Source organism: Chrysemys picta, chromosome 2 (genome assembly GCF_011386835.1).
Source record: "Chrysemys picta bellii isolate R12L10 chromosome 2, ASM1138683v2, whole genome shotgun sequence".
Lineage (NCBI taxonomy): Eukaryota > Metazoa > Chordata > Testudines > Emydidae > Chrysemys > Chrysemys picta.
This window is the reverse complement of record NC_088792.1, coordinates 58,335,760-58,363,046: the sequence shown is the minus strand read 5'-3', so window position 1 is coordinate 58,363,046 and position 27,287 is coordinate 58,335,760. Positions and strand designations below refer to the sequence as shown.

At 39.3% G+C, this 27,287-nt stretch overlaps 1 protein-coding gene across 34 annotated transcripts in view; it reads left to right on the top strand.

Moving 5' to 3' along the window:
* SNX13 (sorting nexin 13) overlaps positions 1-27,287 on the top strand; it is a 153,808-nt gene that overhangs the window by 75,030 nt on the left and 51,491 nt on the right. For 21 of the 34 annotated variants that reach the window (XM_065583229.1, XM_065583221.1, XM_042856479.2 and 18 more), the window contains 7 exons: positions 3,234-3,322; positions 4,138-4,221; positions 12,430-12,568; positions 13,257-13,345; positions 14,867-14,966; positions 16,304-16,497; positions 25,970-26,074. In XM_065583229.1, the coding sequence (XP_065439301.1) occupies positions 3,234-3,322; positions 4,138-4,221; positions 12,430-12,568; positions 13,257-13,345; positions 14,867-14,966; positions 16,304-16,497; positions 25,970-26,074 (800 nt within the window). The remainder of the gene's footprint in view (positions 1-3,233; positions 3,323-4,137; positions 4,222-12,429; positions 12,569-13,256; positions 13,346-14,866; positions 14,967-16,303; positions 16,498-25,969; positions 26,075-27,287) is intronic. The other 13 variants (XM_065583239.1, XM_065583237.1, XM_065583227.1 and 10 more) reach the window with 1 other exon arrangement.

Genomic DNA, 27,287 nt, shown 5'->3' with positions numbered 1-27,287 from the left:
CTAAGTGGAGTACTTTGCATTTGTCCTTATTGAATTTCATCCTACTTACATCAGACTATTCCTCCAGGTTGTCCAGATCATTTTGAATTTTAATCCTATCCTCCAAAACAGCTTTGTATCGTCCACAAACTTAGTAAGTGTATTTTCTGTGCCATTAAGATGTTGAACAGAACCAGACCCAGAACTGATCCTTGTGGGAACCCACTCTATATCCCCTTCAAGCTTGGCTGTGAACCATTGATAACTACTCTCTGGGAATGGTTTTCCAACCAGTTATGTGTAGATCCATCTAGGTCAGCGGTCCCCACCTTTTGAGGGTTGCGTCCCCCCAGAGCTGGGAGCGGGGCTGCGGCCGTGGTGGAGTGAGGGGGACGTGGACTGGGTAAGGTGGTTGCAACTGGGGGTGAGTCTGGGGCCGCGGCTGGGCCAGTGGCAGGTGCAGCTCTGCTCCTGGCCTTGCCCCCAGCCTTGGTCCTGGGCCGGGAATGGAGCCCCGGCCAGTGGCAGAGGCTGGGGGCTGTTGTGGGGCCGGGAGCGGAGCAGAGCTGACATTGGGTATGGGGCCAGGTGCAGGGTTGGGAGCTGGGAATGCGGCTGGGGGCCGGACCGGAGCAGAGCTGGAGACATGGAGGGGCTGGATGGTGCTCCCTCCCTGCTGTTCCCCTCCAGACATTGCTTCATGCCCCTCCCCAGGGGGTGCACGCCCCACACTTTGGGGACCTCTGATCTAAGTTGTATTTCTCTAGTTTGTTTATGAGAAGGTCTTGAGAGACCGTATCAAAAGCCTTACTAAAGTCAAGATATACCACATCTACTACTCCCCCGCCCCCCCATCCACAAGATATTTGCTGGGTACAGAAGTTAAGCTGACTGGTTTGTAATTCCCTGGGTTGTCCTTATTTCCCTTTTTGTAGATCCAACAGTATTTTTTTCCATTTTCCAGTCCTCTGGAATCTCTCCTGTCATCCAAGACTTTTTGAAGATAATCTCTAGGTTCAGATATCTCCTCAGTCAGCTCCTTGAGTATTCTAGGGTGTATTTCATTGGGCCCCTGGTGACTTGAAAAAAATGTTGAAGTAATTTTTAACTTGTACTTTTCCTATTTTACCTCTGATCCTACCTCATTTTCACTAGCATTCACTTTGTTAAATGTCCAATTGCTTCTAATCTGTTTGGTGAAAACTGAAACACAAAAGTCATTTAGCACTTCTGCCATTTCCACATTCTCTATTGTTGCATGCCTTGCCCCCTTCCTCCCCCCTCCCCCCCCCCGCACTCCCTTGAGTAATGGGTCTACCCTATCCTTGGTCTTCCTCTTGCCTCTAATGTATTTGAAGAATATTTTCTTGTTACCTTTTATGTGTCTAGGTAGTTTAATCTTGTTTTATGCCTTAGCCTTTCTAATTTTGTCCCTACATACTCGTGTTGTCTGTTTATATTCATTCTTTGTAATTTGGTCTAGTTTCTACTTTTTGTAGGACTTGCTTTTGAGTTTCAGATCATTGAATATCTCCTGGTTAAGCCCAGGTGGTCTCTTGCCATACTTCTTATCTTTCCTATACAGTGGGATAGTTTGCCCTTAATAATGTCTCTTTGGAAAAACTGCCAGCTCTGTTGAAATGTTTTCCTCCTTAGACTTGCTTCCCATGGGATCTTAACTACCAACTCCCTGAATTTGCTGAAGTCTGCCTTCTTGAAATCCATTATCTTTATTGTTCTGTTTTCCCTTCTACCCTTGCTGAGAATGGTGAATGCTACCATTTCATGATTGCTTTCACCCAAGCTGCCTTCCACTTTCAAATTCTCAACCAGTTCCTCCCTATTTGTCAAAATCAAATCTAGAACAGCCTTTCTCAGTAGCTTTCGCCACCTTCTGAAATAAAAATTTTTTGTCTCCAATACATTCCAAGAACTTGTTAGATAATCTGTGCCCTGCTGCGTTATTTTCCCAACAGATGTCTGAGTAGTTGAAGTCCCCCATCACCACCAAGTCCCATGCTCTAGATGATTTTGTTAGTTGTTGTTTTTTTTTTTTAAAACTCATCCACCTCTTCTTCCTGGTTAGGTGGTCTGTAGTAGACCCCTATTATGAAATCACCCTTGTTTTTTACCCCTTTTATCCTTTCAACAGTCTGTCTTCTTTTTCCATCTCAACCTCAGTCCAAGAGTGTATATTTTTAATTTATAAGGCAATACCTCCTCCCTTTTTGCCTGAGCAAGCTGTATCCTTCTATACCAATATTCTAGTCATGTGTATTAATCTGTGATGCCAACTATGTTTGTTTAACTAGCATTTTGAATTCTTCCTGCTTATTCCCCATACTTCTCGCATTGGTATACAGACATCTAAGATACTGATTTGATTTCCCCGTGTGTTCTCTCATATCTCTCCCTTATCCCTGCTATAATGGCTCATGGTCTCCCCCACATTCCAACCCTTCTCCCATGTTTTTTGACTTACCTCTGGGCTTTTGTCACCTGCCCCCATCAAACTTAGTTTAAAGCCCTCCTCACTAGGTTAGCCAGTCTGTATTCAAATATGCTCTTCCCCTTCCTTGATAAGTGGACCCCATCTCAGTTTAGCAGTCCTTCTTCCTGGAATAGCATCTCATGGACAAGGAAGCCTAAGCCCGTCTGTCAACTCCATCCTCATAGCCAGGCATTCTCCTCCAGGTTCACGTCTCTGCTCTGTCTCATTCAGAGCAGGGATTTGAATCAGGGTATCCCACATGAGTTCTCTGACCACTGGACCATTAACTATTCTGGGTCTTTCTCTCATATCCTGGACCTGAGAAACTTCCCAATGAAAGTTTAATGGAAACTGATTCATTCCTACGAAGAGTTTGTTTCAACTAGCTTGCCTTTTCCAACAAAAAATTGTTTTGTTGAAAAAATCCTGAATTGCTCTATGCATAAGTATGAAAAAAATGCACTGAAGGGGAATAGCTGTTTCTGTGAAAGTTAAGACCATGCACACATCCATCCATTCTAGTCAATATATATAAAATCAGTAAAGTCATTTGCATTGTAAGACTTGATGACAGTTCCATATGTTTATATAAAGTAGAAAAATAAAACTTAAAAGTTTGAGAATCATTGAAAAGTATATTTAATACTTTCAAATTCAGCCCATAAACTAAAGCTTTTTTTCTTACATGAGAATAATGGAAGGGAACATGTAGTGTTGTCACTACTCTATATTGGATTGATATTTTGTTGTTGTTTTTCCCTAGGATTCCTAAGGGATCTGTGTGAGGTGTTACTGTATTTATTGCTACCTCCTGGAGACTTCCAGAACAAGATCATGCGATACTTTGTCAGGGTAAATTTAGGATTTATATTTCACCCTAAGACTTCCAGTCATATATATTATAAAAGAGATTTAGATCTAGGTCACTGATTTTGCGTGTTGTATAAAATGCAATCAGCAGCTATTATATTAATCCCAGATGATACTTTTCAACATAATAAGTTAGATACTTGTTTTCATATGGAGGTGTTGACTTTTTATATGACATTGGTGAACAATTCTAGATAACATTTGTTAGAGATATGAGTGACTTTTGGATGTGCAATAGTCACTGTTAAAAAGTCAATATTTACCTACTGACATCACTCAATGGTTTTTGTGATACTGTAACTCTGATATACTTAAAATGGGAAATAACTGAGACTGCAGATACTATAGAAGGTAAATGTTTTTCAATGGTCACCGTTCTATTCTTGTCCAACTAATACTAAAATTCTTAAAATTGTATGGGGATGAGCGTTTCATTTGTCATATTTCTCTAAGGTTCCTATTGCTGTGATATTTAGGCTGTCTTCCTTGAGGTCAGATGCCTAGTTTCTATACTGGGCACACAGCAGACTAAAAGAGCTAACATTCTTTATTTATCACAAGAATTTACCTTTGGGTGTGGAGAGTGAGTCCTGAGAAATAAACCTAATTTTCTTTCATTTTTTTGTTTCATAATTTGTTTTTAAGTTTGTTCTTAATATGCTTGAAGTTTCACTAGTCACTCAAATAGAAGCTTTACGTTGAATTCATAGTAAAATTTGATAGTTTTTTGAGTAAACCATTTGTCACTTTTTAGATCTAGAGGACAGATTTCAATTGTATTACATTTCATTTTTCAGGAAATCCTCGCCCGAGGAATTCTTCTTCCATTAATAAACCAGCTCAGTGATCCTGATTATATTAATCAGTATGTCATATGGATGGTAAGCTTTTTAGTGCTTCAGTAGTATTTCCAGAATATTCATCTGTAAACACATTCCTATTCTCTTTTCCTGTGCTCTCTAAGCATGGTTGGTTTAGTGGAAATACAATTTGTAATAGTACATCATTAGAGTAAAAGTGGTAGTGATGCTATTGTTAATGTTGCATAAGAATTCCCATTCTAATTCCCTGCTTTGGTGGCTTTATAACTTTCTCAAACTTTGTTTTTTCAGGATGATAGTTTCTAAGCTTGCTCTCTACATGCAGGTGAACTTTTTAAAAAAGTTTGAGTAAAAACTGAGTATAGTCAAATTAAGGAGGAAAGTAATTTGTCTTCAAGAATTAATTTTGTTATTAATTTTGTTATAGTGAAGTGCAGGGGTCAGCAACGTATCTGTACATGGACACAAGTGTTTGTGATAAAAATTTTGAGGTCCATGTTAATTTTCAAAAAATTGAATGACTGAATGACATACCCCTCTCTCTCCCCCCTCCCCCATGTCCGTCACTAAGTACAGTAATTTTGTTGAGTGTCTGTTGTGCAACATGGGGTGCCGACCCCTGGTAAAGTGTTTTGAGGGGTCTAGTTCTGCAGTATTTCTTGTGGAAATGCTTTTATTGAAAAATGTTTGTGAGAGTTGCATCAAAAATTTAGTTTTGGGTTGGAATAGACATGACACATCTTAAATCATACTTTGCACATGCACAGTACTTTCCTAATCATGATGCACAGCTAAGGAAGTCTGCACTTGCACACAACAGAGTGAAACATTTAGTTGTTAGCTGATGTATAATTTAACATGCATCCTGCTGTTAAAGGTTAAAGCTGCACAGTTCCTAAGGCTCACAGTAGAGAGATCACCTAAAGTATGCACAAAAGGCCAGAGGTAAAGTGCATATGCAACCGTATACTTTTGGTTGCGTGACTTTTAAATGTTTAACTGCAACTTGAATGTTCTCAATCATTTTTAATGGAATGAGAGTAGACACATTTTTAATGGAGCAACAGATTTTGGTTGGTCGAAAACTATATTTGTAAGAATTTTGGGAATTGTTTTAGTGTTACATGGAAGATAAAAACAGTAACAGTAGATCATAATACTATGATAAAGATGAATTCAGTAACATTATTAACATTATTAATATTTCTAATAGCATGCCTCCAAATGAAGTCGTTTTCTTAAGGGCTTTAAGAATGACAGATGAAATAAAAACTAATAGCAGTTTAAGTACATTAGAAGCAGTCAGCCTGCAAAACAATCAGTGGGGCCACTGTACGATTGAGATGCTGAAGAAGCACTCAAGGGAGACAGGGTTGTTGCGGAGAAGCTAAATTATTTGCATAAGTCTTCACTGCAGAAGATGTGATGGAGATTTCCACACTTGAGGAATTCTTTTTTGGTGACACACATGAGGAACTGTTCCAGATTGATACATCTTTCGAGGTGGTTTGGGAACAAATTGATAAATTAAACAGTAATAAGTCACCAGGACCAGAAGTAACTCAAATATGAAATTGCAGAACTACTAATTGTGGTATTTAACCTATTGCTTAAATCAGCCTCTGTACATGGTGACTGGAGGATAGATAATGTAAGGATGATTTTTAAGGAATGCTAGAGGGGTGATCTAGGCAATCACAAGCTGGTGAACCTAACTTAAGTACTAGGAAATTGATTGAAACTATAGTAAAGAACAGAATTATCAGATACATAGATGAAAACAACATGTTAGGGAGTCCCTTTTGTAAAGGGAAATCATGCCTCACCAATATCAAAGAATTCTTTGAGGGTATCAGCAAACATGGACAAGGGTGATCCACTTGATACAGTGTACTTGGACTTTCATAAAGCCTTTGACAAGGTCCCTCTTCAAAGTCTTGTAAGCAAAGACATTAAACGATAAGATATTATCTCACCCACCATTTCTCTCTAATATCGTGGGGCAAACATGACTACAACACAACTTCATACTTAAGCAAAGTAAGCAGTCATGGAATAAGAAGGAAGGTCCTCTTATGGATCAGTAACTGGTTACAAGATAGAAAATAAATTACAGGAATAAATGGTCAGTTTTCACAATGGAGAGAGATAAATAGCATGGTCCCCTAAGGATCTATACTGGGATCAATGCTGTTCAACATATTTATAAATGATGCGGAAAAGGGGTAAACAGTGAGGAGGCAAAGTCTGCAGATGATACAAAATTACACAAGATAGTTAAGTGAAAAGTTGACTGTGAAGAGTTACAAGGGGATCGCTTGCTGACTGGGCAACAAAATGTCAAATGAAATTCAATGTTAATAAATGCCATGTAATGCATATTGGAAAACATAGCCCCAGCTATACATGCAAAATGATGGGGTCTAAATTAGCTGTTACCACTCAAGAAAGAAATCTTGGAGTCATTGTGGATAGTTCTGTGAAAACATCTGCTCAGTGTGAAGCAGCAGTCAAAAAAGCTAACAGAATGTTAGGAATCATTAGGGAAGGGAAAGACAATAAGACAGAAAATATCATCATGCCACTATATAAATCAAGGGTGTACTCTATTCCTACTGAATATTCTCGTGTTTATGCATACCAGGACTGTATAGTTACTTTGGCCACAGCATCATACTGAGAGAGTTCATGTTCAGTTTATTTATCTACCATGACACCAAATTTCTTCAATGGTACTGCTTCCCAAAACATAGTTTGCCACCCTATAAGTATGGCCTGTATTCTTTGTTCCTACATGTATACGTTTACAGTTAGCTGTATTAAAATACACATTGCTTATGTCCAAGCAAACAATCAAAAGGGCTCTGCATTAGTGACCTGTTCTCTTCATTATTTAGCACTACCCCAAGTTTTGTGTTATTTGCAAACTTTCAGTGATGATTTTGTTTTCTTCCTGGCAATAGATAAAAATGTTAAATAGCGTAGGGTCAAGAACTGATCCCTATGGGACCCAACTGAAAACACACTTGCTCAGTGGTGACCCTGCTTACGATTACATTTTGAGACTTATCAGTTAGCCAACTTTTAATTTATAAAATGTATACCATGTTAATTTTATATCTTTCTAGTTTTTTATCAAAATGTCATGTGGTACAAAGTATGTCAACACTATTACCTCTTTCAACCACATGTATAATCACATTAAAAAAATCAAGTTAGTTTGACGAGATCCATTTTCCTTAAACCTATGTTGATTGACATTAATGATATTATCCTCCTTTAATTCTTTGTTAATCAAGTAATGTACCAGACACTCCATTGTCTTGCCCAGGATTGATGTAAGGCAGAAAGGCCTATATTATAGTTGTCTGAAGTCGGACTCTTTCCAAATAAGTATTTCCAAAAAATAACTAGATGGCCTGCTTTCTGAGAAATTTTGACTTGTTTAGATTCAAATCAGGTTAAAAAGAATTTCCAATTTCTGAGACCAAAGTTGTGCTGCCACTTCCTAATAGGGTTAGAAAGTTCATCCATGGGATTTTATTGACTTGAAAATATTTTTACTCTGGATTATGATGGAAGTTCATGATGGATGTTTCAGTTCCACTTCATCTATGAAGGCAGACAGATTTAAATGAAAATCTTCCTGAGCTTGTCTTCCATGCTACACATATGTTACACATACACACACAAAACTACATTAAGGTTCCAAAGTCAAGCACTGAAAAGTTAAGAAATGTCAGTATTAAGGTTGCTTTCATATGAATTATGACAGTTTTTAGTTTCATGATCACATATTATTTTTCTACAGGACCCCACATAACTCAGTGCAGAATGGATGGTATTCACACCTATGCAGCTATTTAATGTTTTTTTAACTCTTTGTTCAATGCATGGTTCCATGCTTTATTTACTGCATGCTATTCAGAACCTGTGCTGAAGTCAGAATTATTAATTTCCTCATGGACTCTTCTGTGGTGCTCATCGCAATAGCATTCGAGTGCATCACAAATATTAATTAATTTCTTTTCACAATACCCTTGTGAGATGAGGTGGTATTACTATCTCATTTTATAGATGGGGAGTAGTGGCATAAAGAGCTTATGGTCAAAAATAGAATAGCTTGGAATGGAAATTCTGGTTCCCATGAGAATTCTGACACTTTGAAAGACATCTCATTCTGATTCAGAATGCAAATCTGAAATTTCTGGCAAAATGAAAATTAAAAAATGCAATTAGGGACCCTCAATGTTTTGTTTAGTGTCAAAATGCATCATTTCAGTACTGTCATTTTTGTATAGACTTTCTATATTCTATTTAGTATTTGACTAAAATAAAATTTTAATATAATTTGAAACAAAAAATTAGAACAGCACGGTCAGTTGCAAACATTTTGCCTTTTCCTTGACAGAAATTTTCAGGCCTGCAAGATGTTTCAATCTCAACTAACTGCATTTTTTCAAAGTAATCAGCTTCCACTGACATTTTTTTTGATCCACTCTACTCAAAAGTATCCACTAATTTTGGGGGCTTCAGTTTGAGATGCCTACAGCCTGATTCTTCAGAAGACATACATAAGAAAGGCCGTACCGGGTCAGACCAAAGGTCCATCTAGCCCAGTATCCTGTCTACCGACAATGGCCAATGCCAGGTGCCCCAGATGGAGTGAACCTAACAAGCAATGATCAAGTGATCTCTCTCCTGCCATCCATCTCCATCTTCTGACTGACAGAGGCTAGGGACACCATTCCTTACTCGTCCTGGCTAATAGCCATTAATGGACTTAACCACCATGAATTTATCTAGTTCTCTTTTAAACTCTGTTATAGTCCTAGCCTTCACAACCTTCTCAGGTAAGGAGTTCCACAACTCCTTACGTGGCTTCATTCACGTAGCACTTTATATGTTCAAATCACAGTTCCCATTGACTTCACTTGTGACTGTGAGTACTTAACACTTCTTCCGGGCTCTCAAGTCAGGCACCCTAAAAATGAAGGACATACAGTTAGTAACAACCTGTGAAAAGTTTCTTTAAATGACTTGCCCAACATCACACAGGAACTCTGTGGCAGAGGCAGGGATTGAATCCATTTCTCAAAGGCAGTATTCAGCTGCTGTAAGCATTAGACTGCCCATTCTCTGCTTTCATCCCTACTTTAAGTAGCAGCCATGTTAGTCTGTATCCGCAAAAAGAAGAACAGGAGTACTTGTGGCACCTTAGAGACTAACAAATTTATTAGAGCATAAGCTTTCGTGGACTACAGCCCACTTCTTCGGATGCATATAGAATGGAACATATATTGAGGAGATATATACACACACATACAGCGAGCATAAACAGGTGGGAGTTGTCTTACCAACTCTGAGAGGCCAATTAATTAAGAGAAAAAAACTGTTGAAGTGATAATCAAGCTAGCCCAGTACAGACAGTTAAGAAGTGTGAGAGTACTTACAAGGGGAGATAGATTCAATGTTTGTAATGGCTCAGCCATTCCCAGTCCTTATTCAAACCGGAGTTGATTGTGTCTAGTTTGCATATCAATTCTAGCTCAGCAGTCTCTCTTTGGAGTCTGTTTTTGAAGTTTACTTTAAGGTTGCTCAATTTATGGTGCACAGACTGTACATCGCCCACCAGAGCATTTTATAAGGCCCACGGCCTGCTTCAACACATTATATGAATGGCTGATTCATTAGCATTTTGTCATCATGTTTACATCATTCTAGTTTACACAAGTTGTAAATAGACAATGTTTCTATGTACAGTAATCTATCTACATATGAAACAAGCTGAACCTAAAATATAAATCAATACAAGTGACTTTAAATCTTATTAAAATTAAATTAAAAACTTATTAATGTTGATTAACATTAATTATATTATCCTCCTTTAATTCTTTGTTAATCGAGTAATGTACCAGCCGCTCTATTATCTTGCCCAGGATTGATGTTAGGTTAGGTGACTTTAAATCTTATTAAAATATGTAGAATCTGTTTGGCCCACACAGTTTTGCTTAGGTTTGCTAAGGTTGTGCTTCGGTTTATGTAGCCCTCCTGTGTAATAAGATTGGGCATCATTGCTTCATTCACTATACATCTTCCAAAAAAAATTCATCATGCAGTTGAAGATTGTATCATAATGCATACACACAAGAGAGCCAAATTAAGGTTTTACAGTGAACCTTCATTCTGGCATTTTCTAACTTATGAGTGCTTGACTTTGCAACTTAATAACCTTTTAGTATAGTTTTATTGTGTAATGTCATAGGTAAGGATATGATTTAATCATGAATGTCATGGATTCCATGGCTTTAACGAACGTCCATGACTTCTTTGGCTTCAGCCTCTTCTGCAGCGCACTCCTCCCCCCATTATTTTTAATAAAAGGTTAAAAATTCAGTGAATTTTTGTTTTTTGCCTGCAGCCTGTCCTTGACATTTACTAAAAATAACCGTGACAAAATCTTAACTTAATCATAGGATTTTAAAAAAGCAAAGACAAACAGAAATTCCATCATGTCATGTTGATGCTCAGAAGTAAAGCAGCATTGGAACCTACTGATCTTTCAGATCGTCAGCCATTTGAGGTCATGGTGTAACTGGTAGTGGTAGTAAGTTGTCATCTTTTATGTGGAACAGTACTAGATGGGGATGGGTTTTGGAGATGTTTTTTCACAGCAGAGGAATGGTGAAACGCAGGAATCTTAGATTCCATTCCAGGAGGGGAGTGTTGCCACAGACTTTTCTGCCCATTCCCTCCAAGTTCAACTCTTTTTGCTCCCCCCAATCCTCACTCTTCCACTTCTCCTCTCTTCTCTTCATTTCTTGTCCCAGTGAATGCCACTTTCATCATCTTGCTAACCCCAGTCTCCACTCCTCAGGTGTCTCATCATTGTATCATCCCACCGAACTCCCCGTCTCAGTCTCTTTGTCCAGCCAGGCCCAGTTCCCCACATATCTTGGTTCCTTGTCCCCAGACTCCTTGCCTAGCCAGACTCCCAGTCTCATTTTCTGCCCTGCCCCTTCTGACTCCTTGTCCCAGTCCATTCCCCTCTTCTTCCTGCAGGTCTGGCTCTTGTCCCCTCCACTTTCTAATCAGGCAGCTTCCTTCTGCATACTGTCTGGGGCCAGCAGAGGGATCATTGACAGCACAGAAGAGAGAGTCTCCCTGGACTCAGTTCAAATGTCTGGACCTAGCACAACAGCTCAAAGCTACAATTGCAGGGAAAGCCCTGCTTAGCTTCAAGCTAGAGCATGTGCAAAGTAGACAAAACCTTTGGGAAATTTAGTTGCTGAAATCCAAGTTGTCTCTACTGAATGTGCTCAAACTTTCATTTTTCAAGACTTATAACTTGGTCAAATTTAGGCAGATTTTCACAGACACAACCCAGAGCACATCCCTAAAACAATGTCTGCCCCTGCGAATTTCAAGTCCTGCTCAAAAGCAAGTGGAGGGGGCATGAGAGATTTTCGAAGAAAACGTCACCAGACCTTTTTAACATGGTGACTTAAAGGTGCCTTAGCTCACACTCCCCATGAACTGCAAGTTCTCAGTGTCTGACCTTTTGTTTTAGCATGTAGAGAGAGACCTCTAGATCTGTAATATTCAAGAAGGGGATTTTAAATGTGAGGTCTTAAACTTTCAGAATTTGTCTTCTGAGGTGAAATATGTCTTAGTTGTCCATGGGACCATTCCTGTCTTAATAAACAATTGTACACATCCCCACTCCTTACAGTTCTGACCTTTTTCCTTGATAGAATGTGGGGAAACCCTTAAATGCGGTAGGGTCTTTATATCATTCCTGATGCCAGGAACAACAATTCAAAACGCACAAGTGTGGATCTGTATGTGATAGCAAAATGACAGAATCTGTTGCTTTAAACATGACAGGCACATAATTACTGTGGGCACCCACAATCTGGTCTTTGTTCAGAACAGAAAGTTCTTACAATTTCTTTAAAAAAATTTAGCTTTTAATTTAAAAAGTCTACAGGTTCAAATAGAATTTCCTAATTGAAAACCAAGTTTAGAGGCTTAAACTGCCACAAGGATTTATTTCTCCATAGTCGGCACAATCCTAAGAAAGCAGTTTGAATTTCATGGCTGCCATGAACTGTGATGCTTTTAAAGTGATGGCACTATACAGTATATGTTAAAATTACAATTTTCCCTTAATTGTCTGATTCCAGTTCACCATGAAGAAGCATACACTATGCATAGATTTTTTTTTCTTCTGCATAATTTGGGTTGTACATTTTCTGGCTATTTCAGATTCGTGATTCCAATTGTAACTATGAGGCCTTCATGAATGTTATTAAATTAAGTGACAATGTAGGGGAGCTGGAAGCAGTAAGAGATAAGGCTGGAGAAGAACTGCAATATCTTCGATCCTTAGATACAGCAGGAGATGGTTAGTATTTTTATTTTAATGAAGAAATAAAATAGGCAAAAGCTAACAGATTTTTTGTTTTATTTTGTAATTACAGGAAGAGTGTTAAAATGTGAACTCTTACCTTACTAAATAGTTAATTATGAGTGCTATTAAAAATGTTATGTGAAAGATTCAAACCTCAGTTTTCTTTGATGCTTAAGATCAGACTCATTTCCTCCATCTGTATTCCCCTTTCTGTGGTGGCCATTATCATAGTTTGTAACAGTAATCATGTGTCTTGATAGGTTTTGTTCTAACAAAATAATATTTTAATAAAAGTCAAATGTCCTGGTTGAAACCTGCCTGACTGGTTCTGACTTTCAGTAGTGCTTCATCTATTGATGATGGATTACTCTCAACTTTTTAAATAATAACTGAAAGTTATATTGAGGATGGAAGGAAAAAGACTACTTAACTGCAATTCAGTTCTTCCAGTAGAAATTAAATTGGAAAAAAAACCAACTAAAAAAAATCCCACTTCACTGTAAATATTGACAGTGATATCCATTCTGGTAGGTGTCCTTACATAAGAACAAAACAAGAAAAAATATGTATCTTTTAAAAGTGTGTTTAAATTGATGATATACTTCAAATCAATTGTTTAATCACTAGTTTGTTTCTACTTCAGTCCTCTTTAGTCTTAGTTCTTGTGATGTTTTGTTTTCAGATATCAATACTATAAAAAATCAAATAAACAGCTTATTATATGTTGTTAAAGTATGTGATTCAAGAATACAGAGGTTGCAGTCAGGAAAAGTAAGTACTATTTTTCTATTAATACTCTTTCTAATGTTTGTTTTAATTGTAAATGATAATGTGAAATTGTCAAAGACTTGCTAGAAATTGTCACAATATCTCTCTAGTTCATTAAGGGAAAAATATGACTATAGCCCTTGAGCTTATACTGTTTAGTATATATACTGAATATATTGAACTATATACTGAATAATTGTGTAGCTAAAGTTGCACCTTCATACTTTCAACTTTATATGGAAAATTCACCTATCAAAGCTTCTGTTAGAAAATGTTATGTAGTGCTATATTTATAAATATATAGCTATTATGCTACATATAACTATTACATATTTCAGATTTATTTTCAAACCTTTCAAAATCTTGACTGTATTTTTAAATGATCTTGGTTTTAAACACTTCCAATTAGAAAAGAACTGAAGTAAGCTGCATAGCTGACTAATGAAGTTAAGAATTAAGAGAAAACAGTTTCTCTGACACATGAGTTCATCTCCTGGGATTTAGCTTCTCTACATCATCAATTGAATTCCTGCCTCTGATTAGGAAGTTCATGCAGCAAGCAGCTCAGTCTGGAGGCCCTTAGATCAAGTCCCTGTTTTTCAGCTGTAGGAGTTTGTAATGTTGCTTTCTATTTATTGGTAGTAGTGTTCTCTTTTGAAGTACAGTTTGTTGTTCAGACTGTCACTTGTTTAAAAGTACCAATGGTATTTTGCACTGCTTGGAAGTTCTTGTGTATCAGAAATTCATCTGACTTGCTTCCTCTGTTCTAACAGCCTCTCCAGTTGCCACCTAGTCTCCAGCCTGTACTTCTTGTGACGTTTGAAAAACTGTTGGCATTCTTACTGTAGCATATCTGACTTTGTCCTGTTTCTTGGGACTCCATTAGTTGAGCTTTAAGCTTGGATGGGGCATAAAGATGATGTGGGTTGTGCTTATTGACCAACACAGTACCTAACAAGTAAGGCTCTGGTCCATGACTTGGGCCCCTGACACTACTGTAATATAATCAATAAAATAACTAGTGGAAGTCAGATATCAATGCAGACAGATCTATATCATATTGTATATCATGGAGTGCTGATGAATTGACTGCAGAATTTGAGGTTGTCAGATCATTTTTAAGATGGTTCTAATAATTTCTTTAGAAAATATTTCAGAAGGTTGTGATGAACATTTTCTTATCTACACACTTAGTGGCCACTTGTGAACAGTTAGGTTTAAAATACTTGCCCACCGGAATTCTGTGGCAGGGGCAGGGGTAGAATCCAATTCCCCAGAGGGCATGAATCATCTATGCTGTAAACACTGTTACAAGTAATTACACAAACAAAAAATTGTGGCGATAGCAGTGATCCTGTAAACTAGCATTTTAAAAACCAAACCAAACAAACCCCAAACAGTTTGCTGTAGTTAAAGTAAATCTGTTTACATTATATAAACACTTTTTGATAGTAATTTAAAAAATATAAAAAGTTAATAAAAATAATATATTAACTTATCAATGCTGTATCCTATATTGTACAGGAAATAGATACTGTGAAACTGGCAGCAAACTTTGGAAAACTTTGCACAGTCCCTCTGGACAACATTCTGGTAGACAACGTTGCACTACAATTTTTTATGGGTAAGAAAATTCTAACTTTGGGGGGAAAAAAGATTATTTTTTCTGAGGTAAGAACATGCATATGAACTAATACACATTTGTGTCTTGTGCCATAACTATACATGATACTTTTCGGAGAGAATTGAAACTTAGTCTTTGCCATGATGAGTTCAGGTTAAACTGATATTATTCTTAACTTCATACTTCATGTTAAAGTCAGCTTGAAAGAGTTTTCAGACATAGAGATTTAACCACAAGACTGATTCAGTGAATGTTTACAGTGGTGTCACTTAAGTTTCTTTTTGAAAGATTCTATCTGTCTGGAGATTTCTTCCTTTTGAAATAGGAATATTGCTGGCTGGTAATATCTCTTAAATTGAACAAATTTCTTAAATTATGACCACATTGCTTCAGAGATGACTGGTACCTGTTGATAGTGGTGGGGCACAATTTAAAGTTTCTCTCCCACCCCCTCAACAGTTTGAGTCACATCCCCTCTTACCCTTAGTGGCCGCTCCCTGCAACTCCCAGGTGTCTTCTGTTACCTCTCTCTGTGGAGCTGCCACACAGGGAAGGGGCCCAGCCAGTGAAATCTCGGGGGGGGACATGACCCCACATGCACCCCATGTGTCGCCTCTGCATTGCCTCATACTCTAGGTAGTCCTATTGAGACTATTTATGGTAGTATCCCCTGTGCCAGAATTTGGAGGATTGCAAATCCTTGTAAAAGGTGCCAAAAATGTCCTTTGTTTAAAGAAACTTTTTAAAAAGCATTAGTTTTAATATCTCTAAAATGTATTCATATGCAAGAATAAGAATGTCTGTCTTTAGATTGTTGGCATGTTCAGTAAATTACAAAATTGATAGAGGAGTGAAGTTCATTTACAAGTTTCACATAATGTCAGTTTATTCTGTTGTGCCCTGATATTGCAAGGATTAAATAAAAGTTAACTTTTAGACTTCTGTGAAGGGACCCAATCTTACCTCAGGTTCAATTTCGTCTTGGCTCCTACCATGCTGCGCACAGTCCCTATTATATCTCATATGGCTGTGGCTACAATTAAGATGTGATGTGCTCATTTTTTAATATAAAACACAGCCCTAGGTCTATACTTTCCTCCAGACTTGGCTTTTTGATGAAGTCTTATGAGTATCCCATAGGGCGTTGGGGGGCGTTTCTTACAGTGACTCTGAGTGTCAATGTTATAGTCTTATCCAAAACCATAATCAAATCCTGAAGCTTATTCCTAATTTAGTTAATGTTTCTGACCTAGCCGTTTTTTACATCAGGATGCGTGAGTTCTTAAGATGTGTTTTTATCCTAACAGGTATAATTACAATAATGATTGATTTTGTAGATTACATGCAGCAGACTGGAGGCCAAGCACATCTCTTCTTCTGGATGACAGTGGAAGGGTACAGGGTTACAGCACAGCAACAGCTGGAGGTATTACTAAGCCGGCAGAGAGATGGAAAACATCAGACTAATCAAACCAAAGGCCTATTAAGAGCAGCTGCAGTTGGAATTTATGAGCAGTACTTATCAGAGAAGGTAGGAATATTCTTTTTGAAATAATTTACTAATTTTTGAATTGGTAAGTATTTGTGGAATGTTTTTTTTTAAAAGTACACTGCAGTGTCAGAACTCTTAGTTAAATTTAGAGCAATCAGAAGCTAACTTCTTGTGAAATAGATTTGGTAAAAAACTTGTTACAAGAAAACAGATATGTTGCAGTTGATACCTGAATGATTTCACTTGCATCAAGTGTAGGGTAAATACACCTCTACCCCGATATAAAGCGACCAGATATAACATGAATTCGGATATAACGCGGTAAAGCAGCGCTCCGGGGAGGCGGGGCTGTGCACTCCAGCGGATCAAAGCAAGTTCAATATAACGCGGTTTCACCTATAATGTGGTAAGATTTTTTTGGCTCCCAAGGACAGCGTTCTGTCAGGGTAGAGGTGTAGTTCCTGCTAGTAGGTCTGTAAAGGGATGCTGGCATCAGCGCTGATGACTGCCTGTCCTGTAAAACGCAATTCATATAAGGTACTCAAAAGTTGGTTGACTTAGATGAAGAAAAACAAATTGAAAACCTTAAAGCCGGCATCCTCAGCTCATTCGAGCTCCACCCATAACCAACTAGGTGGTAAGCAAGCATTTTGAGGGTGACATAGCCTGTGTCCTGCTCCCCTGTTATTTTCCAACCGTCTGTCCCCCTTCTTCCCTGCCTGGGCCTCTATAACATTGGACCAGTGGGTCATCAGCACAGTAGCAGGGGGATATACTCTCCAGTTTATTTCTATCCCTTCCTCCCACCCTCCCTCTTCAGGGACCCTTCTCATGAGCATCTGCTCGTTCGGGAGGTGCAAGGCCTTCTGTAGGTGGGAGCCGTCGAAGTCCCACTGCATTTAAGGGGCAAGGAGTTTTACACCCACTACTTTTGATGCCAAAGGGGAGTCTATGGCCCATCCTCAACCTGCGGAACCTCAACAAGTATCTCAAGAAGTTGAAGTTTCGCATGATCTCCCTGACCTCCATCATTCCTTCCCTGGATCCAGGAGACTGGTATGCCACCCTCAATTTGAAAGAAGCTTACTTTCACATATCGATATTCCATGCTCACAGATGGTTCCTACGTTTCATAGTTGGGACCGCCCACTACCAATTTGCGGTGTTCCCATTTGGCCTGGAAACAGCACCAAGCGTGTTTATGAAATGTGTGTCAGTGGTGGTGGCCTACCTCAGGCGTTGTGGTATCCAGCTTTACCCATACCTTGACGATTGGCTCATCAAGGGCCACTCCAGGGCCTAAGTCTAACACAGCATTGAAATGCTGCAAGCCATTTGTCGGGCTCTGGGCAACAAACAAACGAACAAAAATCAACTTTAGTCCTGGTCCAATGGATAGAGTTTATCAGGGCGGTACTCAACTCTACCGAGCCAGAGCGTTTCTGCCAGAGGCCAGGTTCAAGGCAATGTCTCATCTAATTGCCAGTGTCACAGCACATCCACTCACTGTGGCCCGGGTCTGTCTCAGACTATTGGGTCACATGGCAGCATGCACTTATGTTGTCCGCCATGCGAAGCTCAGACTGCACCCCCTTCAAATGTGGCTAGCGGCAGTCTACTCCCTGGCCAGACATCACCTCCCTTTAGTTCCTACCCCTCATCAAGGGCAAATCCATTAGAAACTTGATGGACAACATGGCTTGCATGTTCTAGATCAACAAACGGAAGATCAAGATCGCCTCCCTGTGCACTGAAGTTGTAATATTATGGAACTGGGGTATAGCCCATCAGATTCAGATATCATCCATTTACCTTCCTGGAATCCAGAATGTCCCTGACAATATGCTCAGCAGATGCTTCTCTCAGCACTATGAATGGGAGTTGGACTCTCAAATCCTTCTTGGGATATCCAGAAGTGGGGACTTCCACAGGTGACTTATTCACCACATCCAGCAACAGGAAGTGCCCCTTTTTCAATAGAAGGCATGGATTTGCCTCTCTTTGGGAGAAGCATTTTTCCTTCTTTGGATAAAGGGCTTGTTCTACATTCCCTCCAACACCACTAATTCTAAGAACGATGAACAAGGTTAGGCAGGAGTCCTCCATCTCCAAGCATGGTTCCTAGAAGGTTCACGGGAATAGAATCCACCTGGTCGACAGGAGTAGAACAAGTATTACTAAACATTAGAAGGGAGTCAACTTGAATTACTTACTTTCAGAAATGGAAAAGGTTCAACCACGGATGTCACCATCACCACCATATCCCTGAATCTTCTCTGCTCTCAGCCATCTTGGATTATCTGCTGGAGTTAAAGACAACCAGGTTTATCAGCTCTATTAAGTTCATCTTGCACAATATCAGCATTTCATTCCCCGCTAGAGGGGTTTTCTATTTTTGATCACCCTATGTTCTTGAGACTTATTAAGAATCTGGGGAATCTTTACCCTCAGGTTAAGGATACTACTGACTTGATCTCAGCCTGGTACTTAGATACATTATGGAGCCTCCGTTTTAACCTATGTCAACCTACTCCTTGCTTCACGTATATTTGAAGACACCCTTCCCAGAAGCTATCACGTCAGCTCGCAGGGTTGGAGAAATTGGAGCCTTGATGGCAGACAGCCCACTTGTATTATTCAAGGACAACGTCTCCCTATGACCTATCCAAAGTTCTTTCTTAAGGTGCTGTTTGATTTCCATCTTAACCAGTCTATTAATCTACTATTATTTTTTCCTAAACCACATAAATCTCAGCAGGAGACATCCCTTCATACATTAGATGTAGGCTGGGCTTTGGCTTTTTATCGGGATAGGACCAAAAAATCACCTAAATTTTGTCTGCATCACAGAAAGATCGAATGCAACTTCCACATTTTTACTCAAAAACATTTCCGTGTCTGAGATATGCAGATATATCTCTGTGAGGATACAGCTCAGGAGTCACCTGAAATGGAGCACCCATAGGTATTCTACTTGAAGAAGAAAAGGTTAGACACTCTTTGTAGTGTAACTCTGGTTCTTCAAGATGATTGACCTTGTGGGTGCTCCACTACCCACCCTCTTTCCCCTCTGCTTTGGACTGTTCTTGTTGGATGTTCAGATAGAGAAGGACCTGAGGGTGGTTCACCCACGCAGCCTATATACCCTTGAAGTGCGGCATGAGGTTGTGTATACTGCATGCATGGACTGAATGGACATTGCTAACAAAAAATCTCCAATCAAGGGCTTGAGGCACCTGGGCACCTAAAGTGGAGCACCCATTGAGGGAGGGAGAAGGACACATCTTGAAGAACCAGTTACTGCACAATTATCTTTCTGTACCCAGACAGATAATGGAGCAAATAATTAAGAAATCAATTTGTAAACATCTAGAATATAATACGGTGATAAGTAACCATCAGCATGGATTTCTCAAGAACAAATCATGTGAAACCAATCTGATAGCTTTCCTTGACAGGGTAACAAGCCTTGTGGATGGGGGGAAGCAGTAGACGTGGTATATCTTGACTTTAGTTAAGCTTTGATACTGTCTCACATGACCTTCTCATAAACAAACTAGGGAAATACAAACTAGATGGAGATACTATAAGGTGGGTGCAAAACGGGCTGGAAAACCATTCCCAGAGAATAATCATCAGTGGTCCACTGTCATGGTGGAAGGGCATAATGAGTGGGGTCCCACAGGGATCAGTTCTCGGTCTGGTTCTATTCAATATCTTCGTCAATGATTTAGATAATGGCATAGAGAGTACACCTATAAAGTTTGCGGACGATACCAAGCTGGGAGGGGTTGCAAGTGCTTTGGAGGATAGGATTATAATTCGGAATAATCTGGAGAAATGGTCTGAAGTAAATAGAATGAAATTCAATAAGGATAAATGCAAAGCACTCCACTTAGGAAGGAACAGTCAGTTGCACACATACAAAATGGGAAATGACTGCCTAGGAAGAAGTACTGAGGAAAGAGATCTGGGGATCGTAGTGGACCACAAGCTAAATGAGAGTCAACAGTGTAACACTGTTGCAAGAAAAGTGAACATCATTCTGGGATATATTAGCAGGAGTGTTGTAAGCAAGACAGGAGAAGTAATTCTTCCGCTCTACTCTGCGCTGATTAGGCTTCAACTGGAGTATTGTGTCCAATTCTGGGCACCACATTTCAGAAAAGATGTGGACAAATTGGAGAAAGAGCAACAAAAATGTTTAAAGGTCTAGAAAACACGACCTATGTGGGAAGATTGGAAAAACTGGGTTTGTTTAGTCCGGAAAAGAGAAGACTGAGAAGGGACACGATAACAGTTTTCAAGTATGTAAAAGGTTGTTACAAGGAGGAGGGAGAAAAATTGTTGTTAACCTCTGAGGATAGGACAAGAAGCAATGGGCTTAAATTGCAGCAAAGAAGGTTTAGGTTGGACATTAGAAAAAACTTCCTAACTGTCCAGGTGGTTAAGCACTGGAATAAATTGCCTAAGGAGGTTGTGGAATCTCCATCATTGGAGATTTTTAAGAGCAGGTGTCAAGGCTGATTCTCCACCCTGGCACTTCGAGTGCTGAAAGTGGGGGCCCACAAGGATTTTAAAAATTAATATTTGCCACTCCAGGCTTGTATTAAACTCCCAAGGCTACAGCTTCTCTCTGACCTTGGCTTGATAAATGCTGCCACCACCCAAATGCAAAACCCCTTTTGGAACCCAGGAAGACGCACTTGGGAATTCCTTTCTGTGGGGTACCCTCAAGCCCTTTCACCCCCACTCCAGGGAAGAGCTGAGAAAGAAAACAAAGGAAATTAGCTGTTGCCACCAGCTAATTAAATAACATATGCACAAATCTCTTAGGACACCAAAAATCCAATCCTGTTCTTAAAAAAGGTAAATTTTATTAAAAACAATAAGAAAGAAAAATACATCTGGAACTTAGGCTTTTGCTAGCTTTTAAAAGAGCAGTTCCAAAAATCAAGCACCCAAAATAGCTTTCTTGGGGTTCAACTTAACGGTTACAAGCAAACAAAAGCATCTGGGTTTAGCACAGAGGATTCCATAAGCCAATAAGAAATAACCCTACTCGTGTCTTTCTAGACCTTCCCTAATTTACTTACATATCTGAGGCTTCAGGTAAGTAGGTTCAAGGTATGAATCGATAATCTATAATCATACCTGGCTTAAAGCTGTTTACACCATTGCTGCTCTGTGTCTCCGCTCTCCGGAGCACCACAAAACCCAGACAAAGGGAAGTTTTTTCCCAATTTTAAAAAGTTCTAGCCCTCCCATTGGCTCTTTTGGTCAGGTGCCCACTCCATTTCCTTTACCTGGGGGGCCTTTGTTAACCCTTTACACGTAAAGCAAGCCAAGAACAGCCACCAAGAGGGACTTTATAGCTAGCTGGCTGGCTGGGTGTCCATAAAAGCTCCCCCCTTCCCTTCATTTATCACAGCAGGTTAGACAAATACCTGTCAGGAATGATCTAGATAATACTTAGTCCTGCCATGAATGCTAGATGACCTCTCAAGGTCCCTTCCAGTCCTATGATTCTATGAGTAAACTTTTCTTATGTGCTTCTAAAATTCACTCACCCTGTCTCACACAGATGTCTTCAACAAATTTCTATCCAAATCTTTTATGTAATATTTCTTTATCAGCACATTTTCCCTTCAGTTATATAATGAGTCTTTCACTTGTTTTAAATACATACCAGGTTGGTGTTGACCAGAAATTGTTGTCTTTTGAAGCTGATTGGTGGGCAGATACGGTTTGGTAGCTGTAGTCCAGGTTGGATACACACAAAAAATACCTCTGTCATAATTAGAACCCTTCTATGTAGAAATCAACGATTGAATTGACTTGCAGACTGATAGTCTTTCTCCTGGGTTCCTTCAGAGGTGAGACACATTTTCTCTATGGAGTATATTTATATTCTTGTTGACCATGTTGTACAATAATTATTAAGAAGACTTCAGTTTCCTGTATCCTCCAACTGGGATATTTCACAAACAGCAAATTCACAAAACACATGAAAACAAATATGTATTATTTAAATTTTTTTTAAAGTATGCCTTTGTATTACTTTACTTTTTACAAAAACAGTTTGAAAGCATTCAAATGTATTCTTGAGATGATTCTCCACATTTAATACTGGATAATAATTCAGAAAATTTCACGATACATGAATGAAGATATTGAGAGGAATTTGAACGATCTGTTCTCCCCCTTAGAATCATAGACTCATAGGACTGGAAGAGACGTCAAGAGGTCATCTAGTCCAGTCCCCTGCACTCATGGCAGGACTAAGTATTATGTAGACCATCCCTGAAAGATGTTTGTCCCACCTGCTCTTAAAAATCTCCAATGAGAGAGATTCCACAACCTCTCTAGGCAATTTATTCCAGTGCTTAACCACCCTGACAGTTAGGAAGACTGTATCAAAAGCTTTAATAAAGTCAAGATATACCACATCTACTACTTCCCCCCCATCCACAAGGCTTGTTACCCTGTCAAAGAAAGCTATCAGGTTGGTTTGACACAATTTTTTCTTGACAAATTCATGCTGTTACTTAATCACCTTATTATCTTCTAGGTGTTTGCAAATTGATTTCTTAATTATTTGCTCCATTATCTTTCCGGGTACAGAAGTTAAGCTGACAGGTCTGTAATTCCCCGGGTTGTGCTTATTTCCCTTTTTATAGATTGGCACTATATTTGCCCTTTTCCAGTCTTCTGGAATCTCTCCTGTCTTCCATGACTTTTCAAAGATAATCGCTAATGGCTCAGATGTCTCCTCAGTCAGCTCCTTGAGTATTCTAGGATGCATTTCATCAGGGCCTGGCAACTTGAAGACATCTAACTTGTTAAAGTAATTTTTAACTTTCCCCCCTATTTTAGCCACTGATCCTAGCTCATTTTCACTGGCATTCACTTTGTTTAGATGTCCAATCTCCACCAACCTTCTTAGTGAAAACTGAAACGAAGTCATTATGCACCTCTGCCATTTCCACATTTTCTGTTCTTGTTTTCCCTCCCTCATTGAGTAATGGGCCTACTCTGTCCTTGGTCTTCCTCTTGCTTCTAATGTATTTGTAGTGTTTTCTTGTTACCCTTTATTTCTCTAGCTAGTTTGATCTAGTTTTGTGCCTTGGCCTTTCTAATTTTGTCCCAACATACGTGAGTTATTTGTTTATATTCATCCTTTGTAATTTGACCCTAGTTTCCACTTTTTGTAGGACTTTTTTTTTTTTTTTTTTTTTTTTAAAGATAATTGAAAGTCTCCTGGTTAAGCCAGAGTGGTCTCTTGCCATACTTCCTATCTTTCCTACACAGTGGGATAGTTTGCTCTTGTGCCCTTAATAATGTTTCTTTGGAAAAACTGCCAACTGTCTTCAATTGTTTTTTTCCCCTTAAACTTGTTTTCCAAGGGATCTTATCTACCAACTCCCTGAGTTTGCTAATGTCTGCCTTCCTAAAATCCATTGTCTTTATTTTGAATCTAGAACAGCCTCTCCCCTATTAGCTTTCTCTACCTTCTGAAATAAAAAATTGTCTCCAATACATTCCAAGAACCTGTTGGATAATCTGTACCCTGCTGTGTGATTTTTCCCAACAGATATCTGGGTACTTGAAGTTCCCCATTACCACCAAGTCCTGTGCTTTGGATGATTTTGCTAGCTTAAAAAAAGCCTCATCTACCTCTTCATGCTGGCTAGGTGGTCTGTAGTAGACCCCTGCCATGACATCACCCTTGCTTTTTCCCCTTTTATTCTTACCCAGAGGTTTCAACCAGTTTGTCTCCTCTTTCCGTCTCAACCTCAATCTGATTGTGTACATTTTTGATATATAAGGCAACACCTCCTCCCTTTTTTTCCCCTACCTGTCCTTCCTGAGCAAGCTGTACCCTTCTATACCAATATTCCAGTCATGAGTATTCTCCCACCAAGTCAGATGCCAACTATGTCATAGTTGTGTTTATTTAATAGCATTTCAAGTTCTTCCTGCTTATTCCCCATACTTCTCGCATTAGTATAGAAACCTTTAAGATACTGATTTGATTTCTCTCCCGCCCCTCAGTTCTGTCTTGGCTCCACCTTATCCCTGTTATAACAACCCATGCTCCCCCCAAATACGACCCTTCTCCCAAGTCTCCATGTTTTTGACTTGCCTGTGGGCTTTGGTCACCTGCCCCCTTCAAACCTAGTTTAAAGCCCTCCTCACTGGGTTAGCCAGTCTGTATCCAAATATGCTCTTGCCTTTCTTGATAGGCGGACCCCATCTCTGCTTAGCAGTCCTTCTTCCTGGAACAGCATCCCGTGGTCAAGGAAGCCGGAGCCCTCCTGGCAACACCATCCATGCTGCCAGGCATTCAACTCTAGGATGCATCTGCCTCTGCCTGGGCCCCTACCCTTGACCAGAAAGATCGAAGAGAACACCCCTGTGCTCCCTACTCCTTCACTCTTAGTCCCAGAGCCCTGTAGTCACTCCTGATCTGCAGAGGGTCGTACCTCGCAGTATCATTAGTGTCCACATGGATGAGTAGCATGGGGTTCTAGTCAGAGGGCTGGATGATCCTCGACAATCCCTCTGTAACGTCTCAGATACAGGCCCCTGGCAGGCAGCATGCTATGTCAGGGTGACAGATGGATGCCTCCGTCCCCCTCAGAAGAGAGTCACCAACCATCACTACCCTACGTTTCCCCTGGGAATGGTGGCTGCAATCCTCCCAGCCTTGGGGTACATGGCTCTCCTCTTCAATCTTTTGGGGGTGATTCCTCATTGCTCATTGCCAGGGCACCATAATGGTTTCCCATCACCATGGTGGGTGGGTTGGTAGTTGGGGTGGAGCACTCCCTGCTGCCAGAGGTAACCAGCTACAGAGGACTGCTGTCACACCACCAGGTGAGGAGGATATGGCTCTGTCACAGGGAGGACACTGGCAGCTTCCTCAGCCTTGGATGTCTCCATATGACTACTCTCAAGGAATTGCTCATGGGCATGAATGCTCCTCAGCCTAGCCACCTCCTAATGTAGCTCTCCTGCTTCCTGAGAGATTCCACCAGCAGGCACCTTTCACACTGGATGGTTCCCCCCCAGTCTGACTTTCTGAGAGTGGGAAATGCAGGCCACAGTCTCTGCAAATCCACACCAGGATCTAAGTAGAGGCATCAATGGTTAGGCTGTCTGTCTGGGTACAAGCACAGGTGGAGGAGACAGGAGCAGCGTTGGCACTGGCGATGCAGCCCTTCCTAACCATAGCGATTATATTCCGTCTTCCTCCCACAAACCTCCCTCTCAAACTCCTCTCTTTGTGATCCCCTTGATTCATATAACTCTCGTTAACTGAATAGCAGCTGTATGCACAGGGCATTTTTAGGTTTGATTTCAATAACTGTTGCAGAGTTATTACTTTGTGTGTTTCTTATTTATAGCCCTATTTTGTATTAAGGCTGGGGTTTAATTTTTTCAAATGGAGTGGTGTTGGTTTTTTTAAGTTAAACCCTACACACATTGATTTAGATCTCTGTGACAGGCATCTCCAAGAGTTAATATTGATGACTCCTTGGTAGCAAAACTGGCAGAAACATTGAACCACGAGGAACCAACACCTGAAATCTTCGATGACATTCAGAGAAAGGTATAACATATTCACTCTTTATTTAACAGGAATTATTGAGACTCATTACAGCAAGGTGGATTGATTTAAATCAAAATGATTTAAATTGCTGAATTTAATAATGATTTAAATCAGCAAGCAGGAAACCTTGATTTAAATAGTTGATGTTAGTCATGTTTTCCATTTGTATTTTTTAGTTAAGATGAAAACAACAAAAAACCACTTTGTTTCTTATTTGTGATAACCATTAAAACATATGGACTTGCAATTGAATATAGCCTTCACACTAAACTTGGTGGTACTTGTTACTAACCAGGAAGATATAATATATCTATACTCATTTAAGTAGCTATGTAGCTTGACTTGCATTTATTCAAATTCTTAATTTGCGTGTGAGAGATGTTGTGTTCACATAAACAATTTGTCATGCACATTTTAATAAAAATGTGTGTTTAGAAACTTATGTTAATTATTAGCTTTGGTAATCTTTTTTTATTGTTAGAAAATGGTGAATGATTCATTTTTATTAATAAATTTTATTTCCTGTGGTTTTGTCAAAACAGCATTTTAATTTGAAGAATTAAATAAAGCTACCTTAAATATGCTGGATACATAAAAGTTGATCAAAAACTGATATATTAAAGGAAATATTATCTGTAGTTAGTGAATTGAACTGATTGTTTCTGGTCACCATGTCCTTCAAGATTTTAGAACTGGGTTAGCTTCATCCTCTTGGACCTAGTTTTTTATTCATAGAATAGAAGAAGAAAACAAGCATTCCTGCTTTTTCAAATCCCAATTGGTTTCTTAACTTTGAATGGATTAGTCATTGAACTGAAGTAGTTGAATAATCTGACATGAAGAAAATATTCTTTCTACCCCTGCAGAAGAAGCTAGTGCTGTCAAAAGCTGGTTTAGCCCTTCATTAAAGGCTGGTTCCAGGTGCTTAACTAGTGACTTCCACCTGTTCAGGGGTTTGACTTTCTTTACAACTGGGTGGCAAACATACTGATTAATACTTATTTTTGTATTTAATTTAAATGATTTTAATAGATTATAATAAATTTAGGCCTTAATATAGGCTATCAAATTCAAATTTAATTTTGAATAACTTTATTTGATTAAATAAGTCTGTAATTTAATTTAAATTAAAAAAATCATAGATTTTTATTCCCTCCTTACCTCCCCCCCCCCTTCTACCAGATTTATTGGCAACAATCAAACTTTTCTTCAA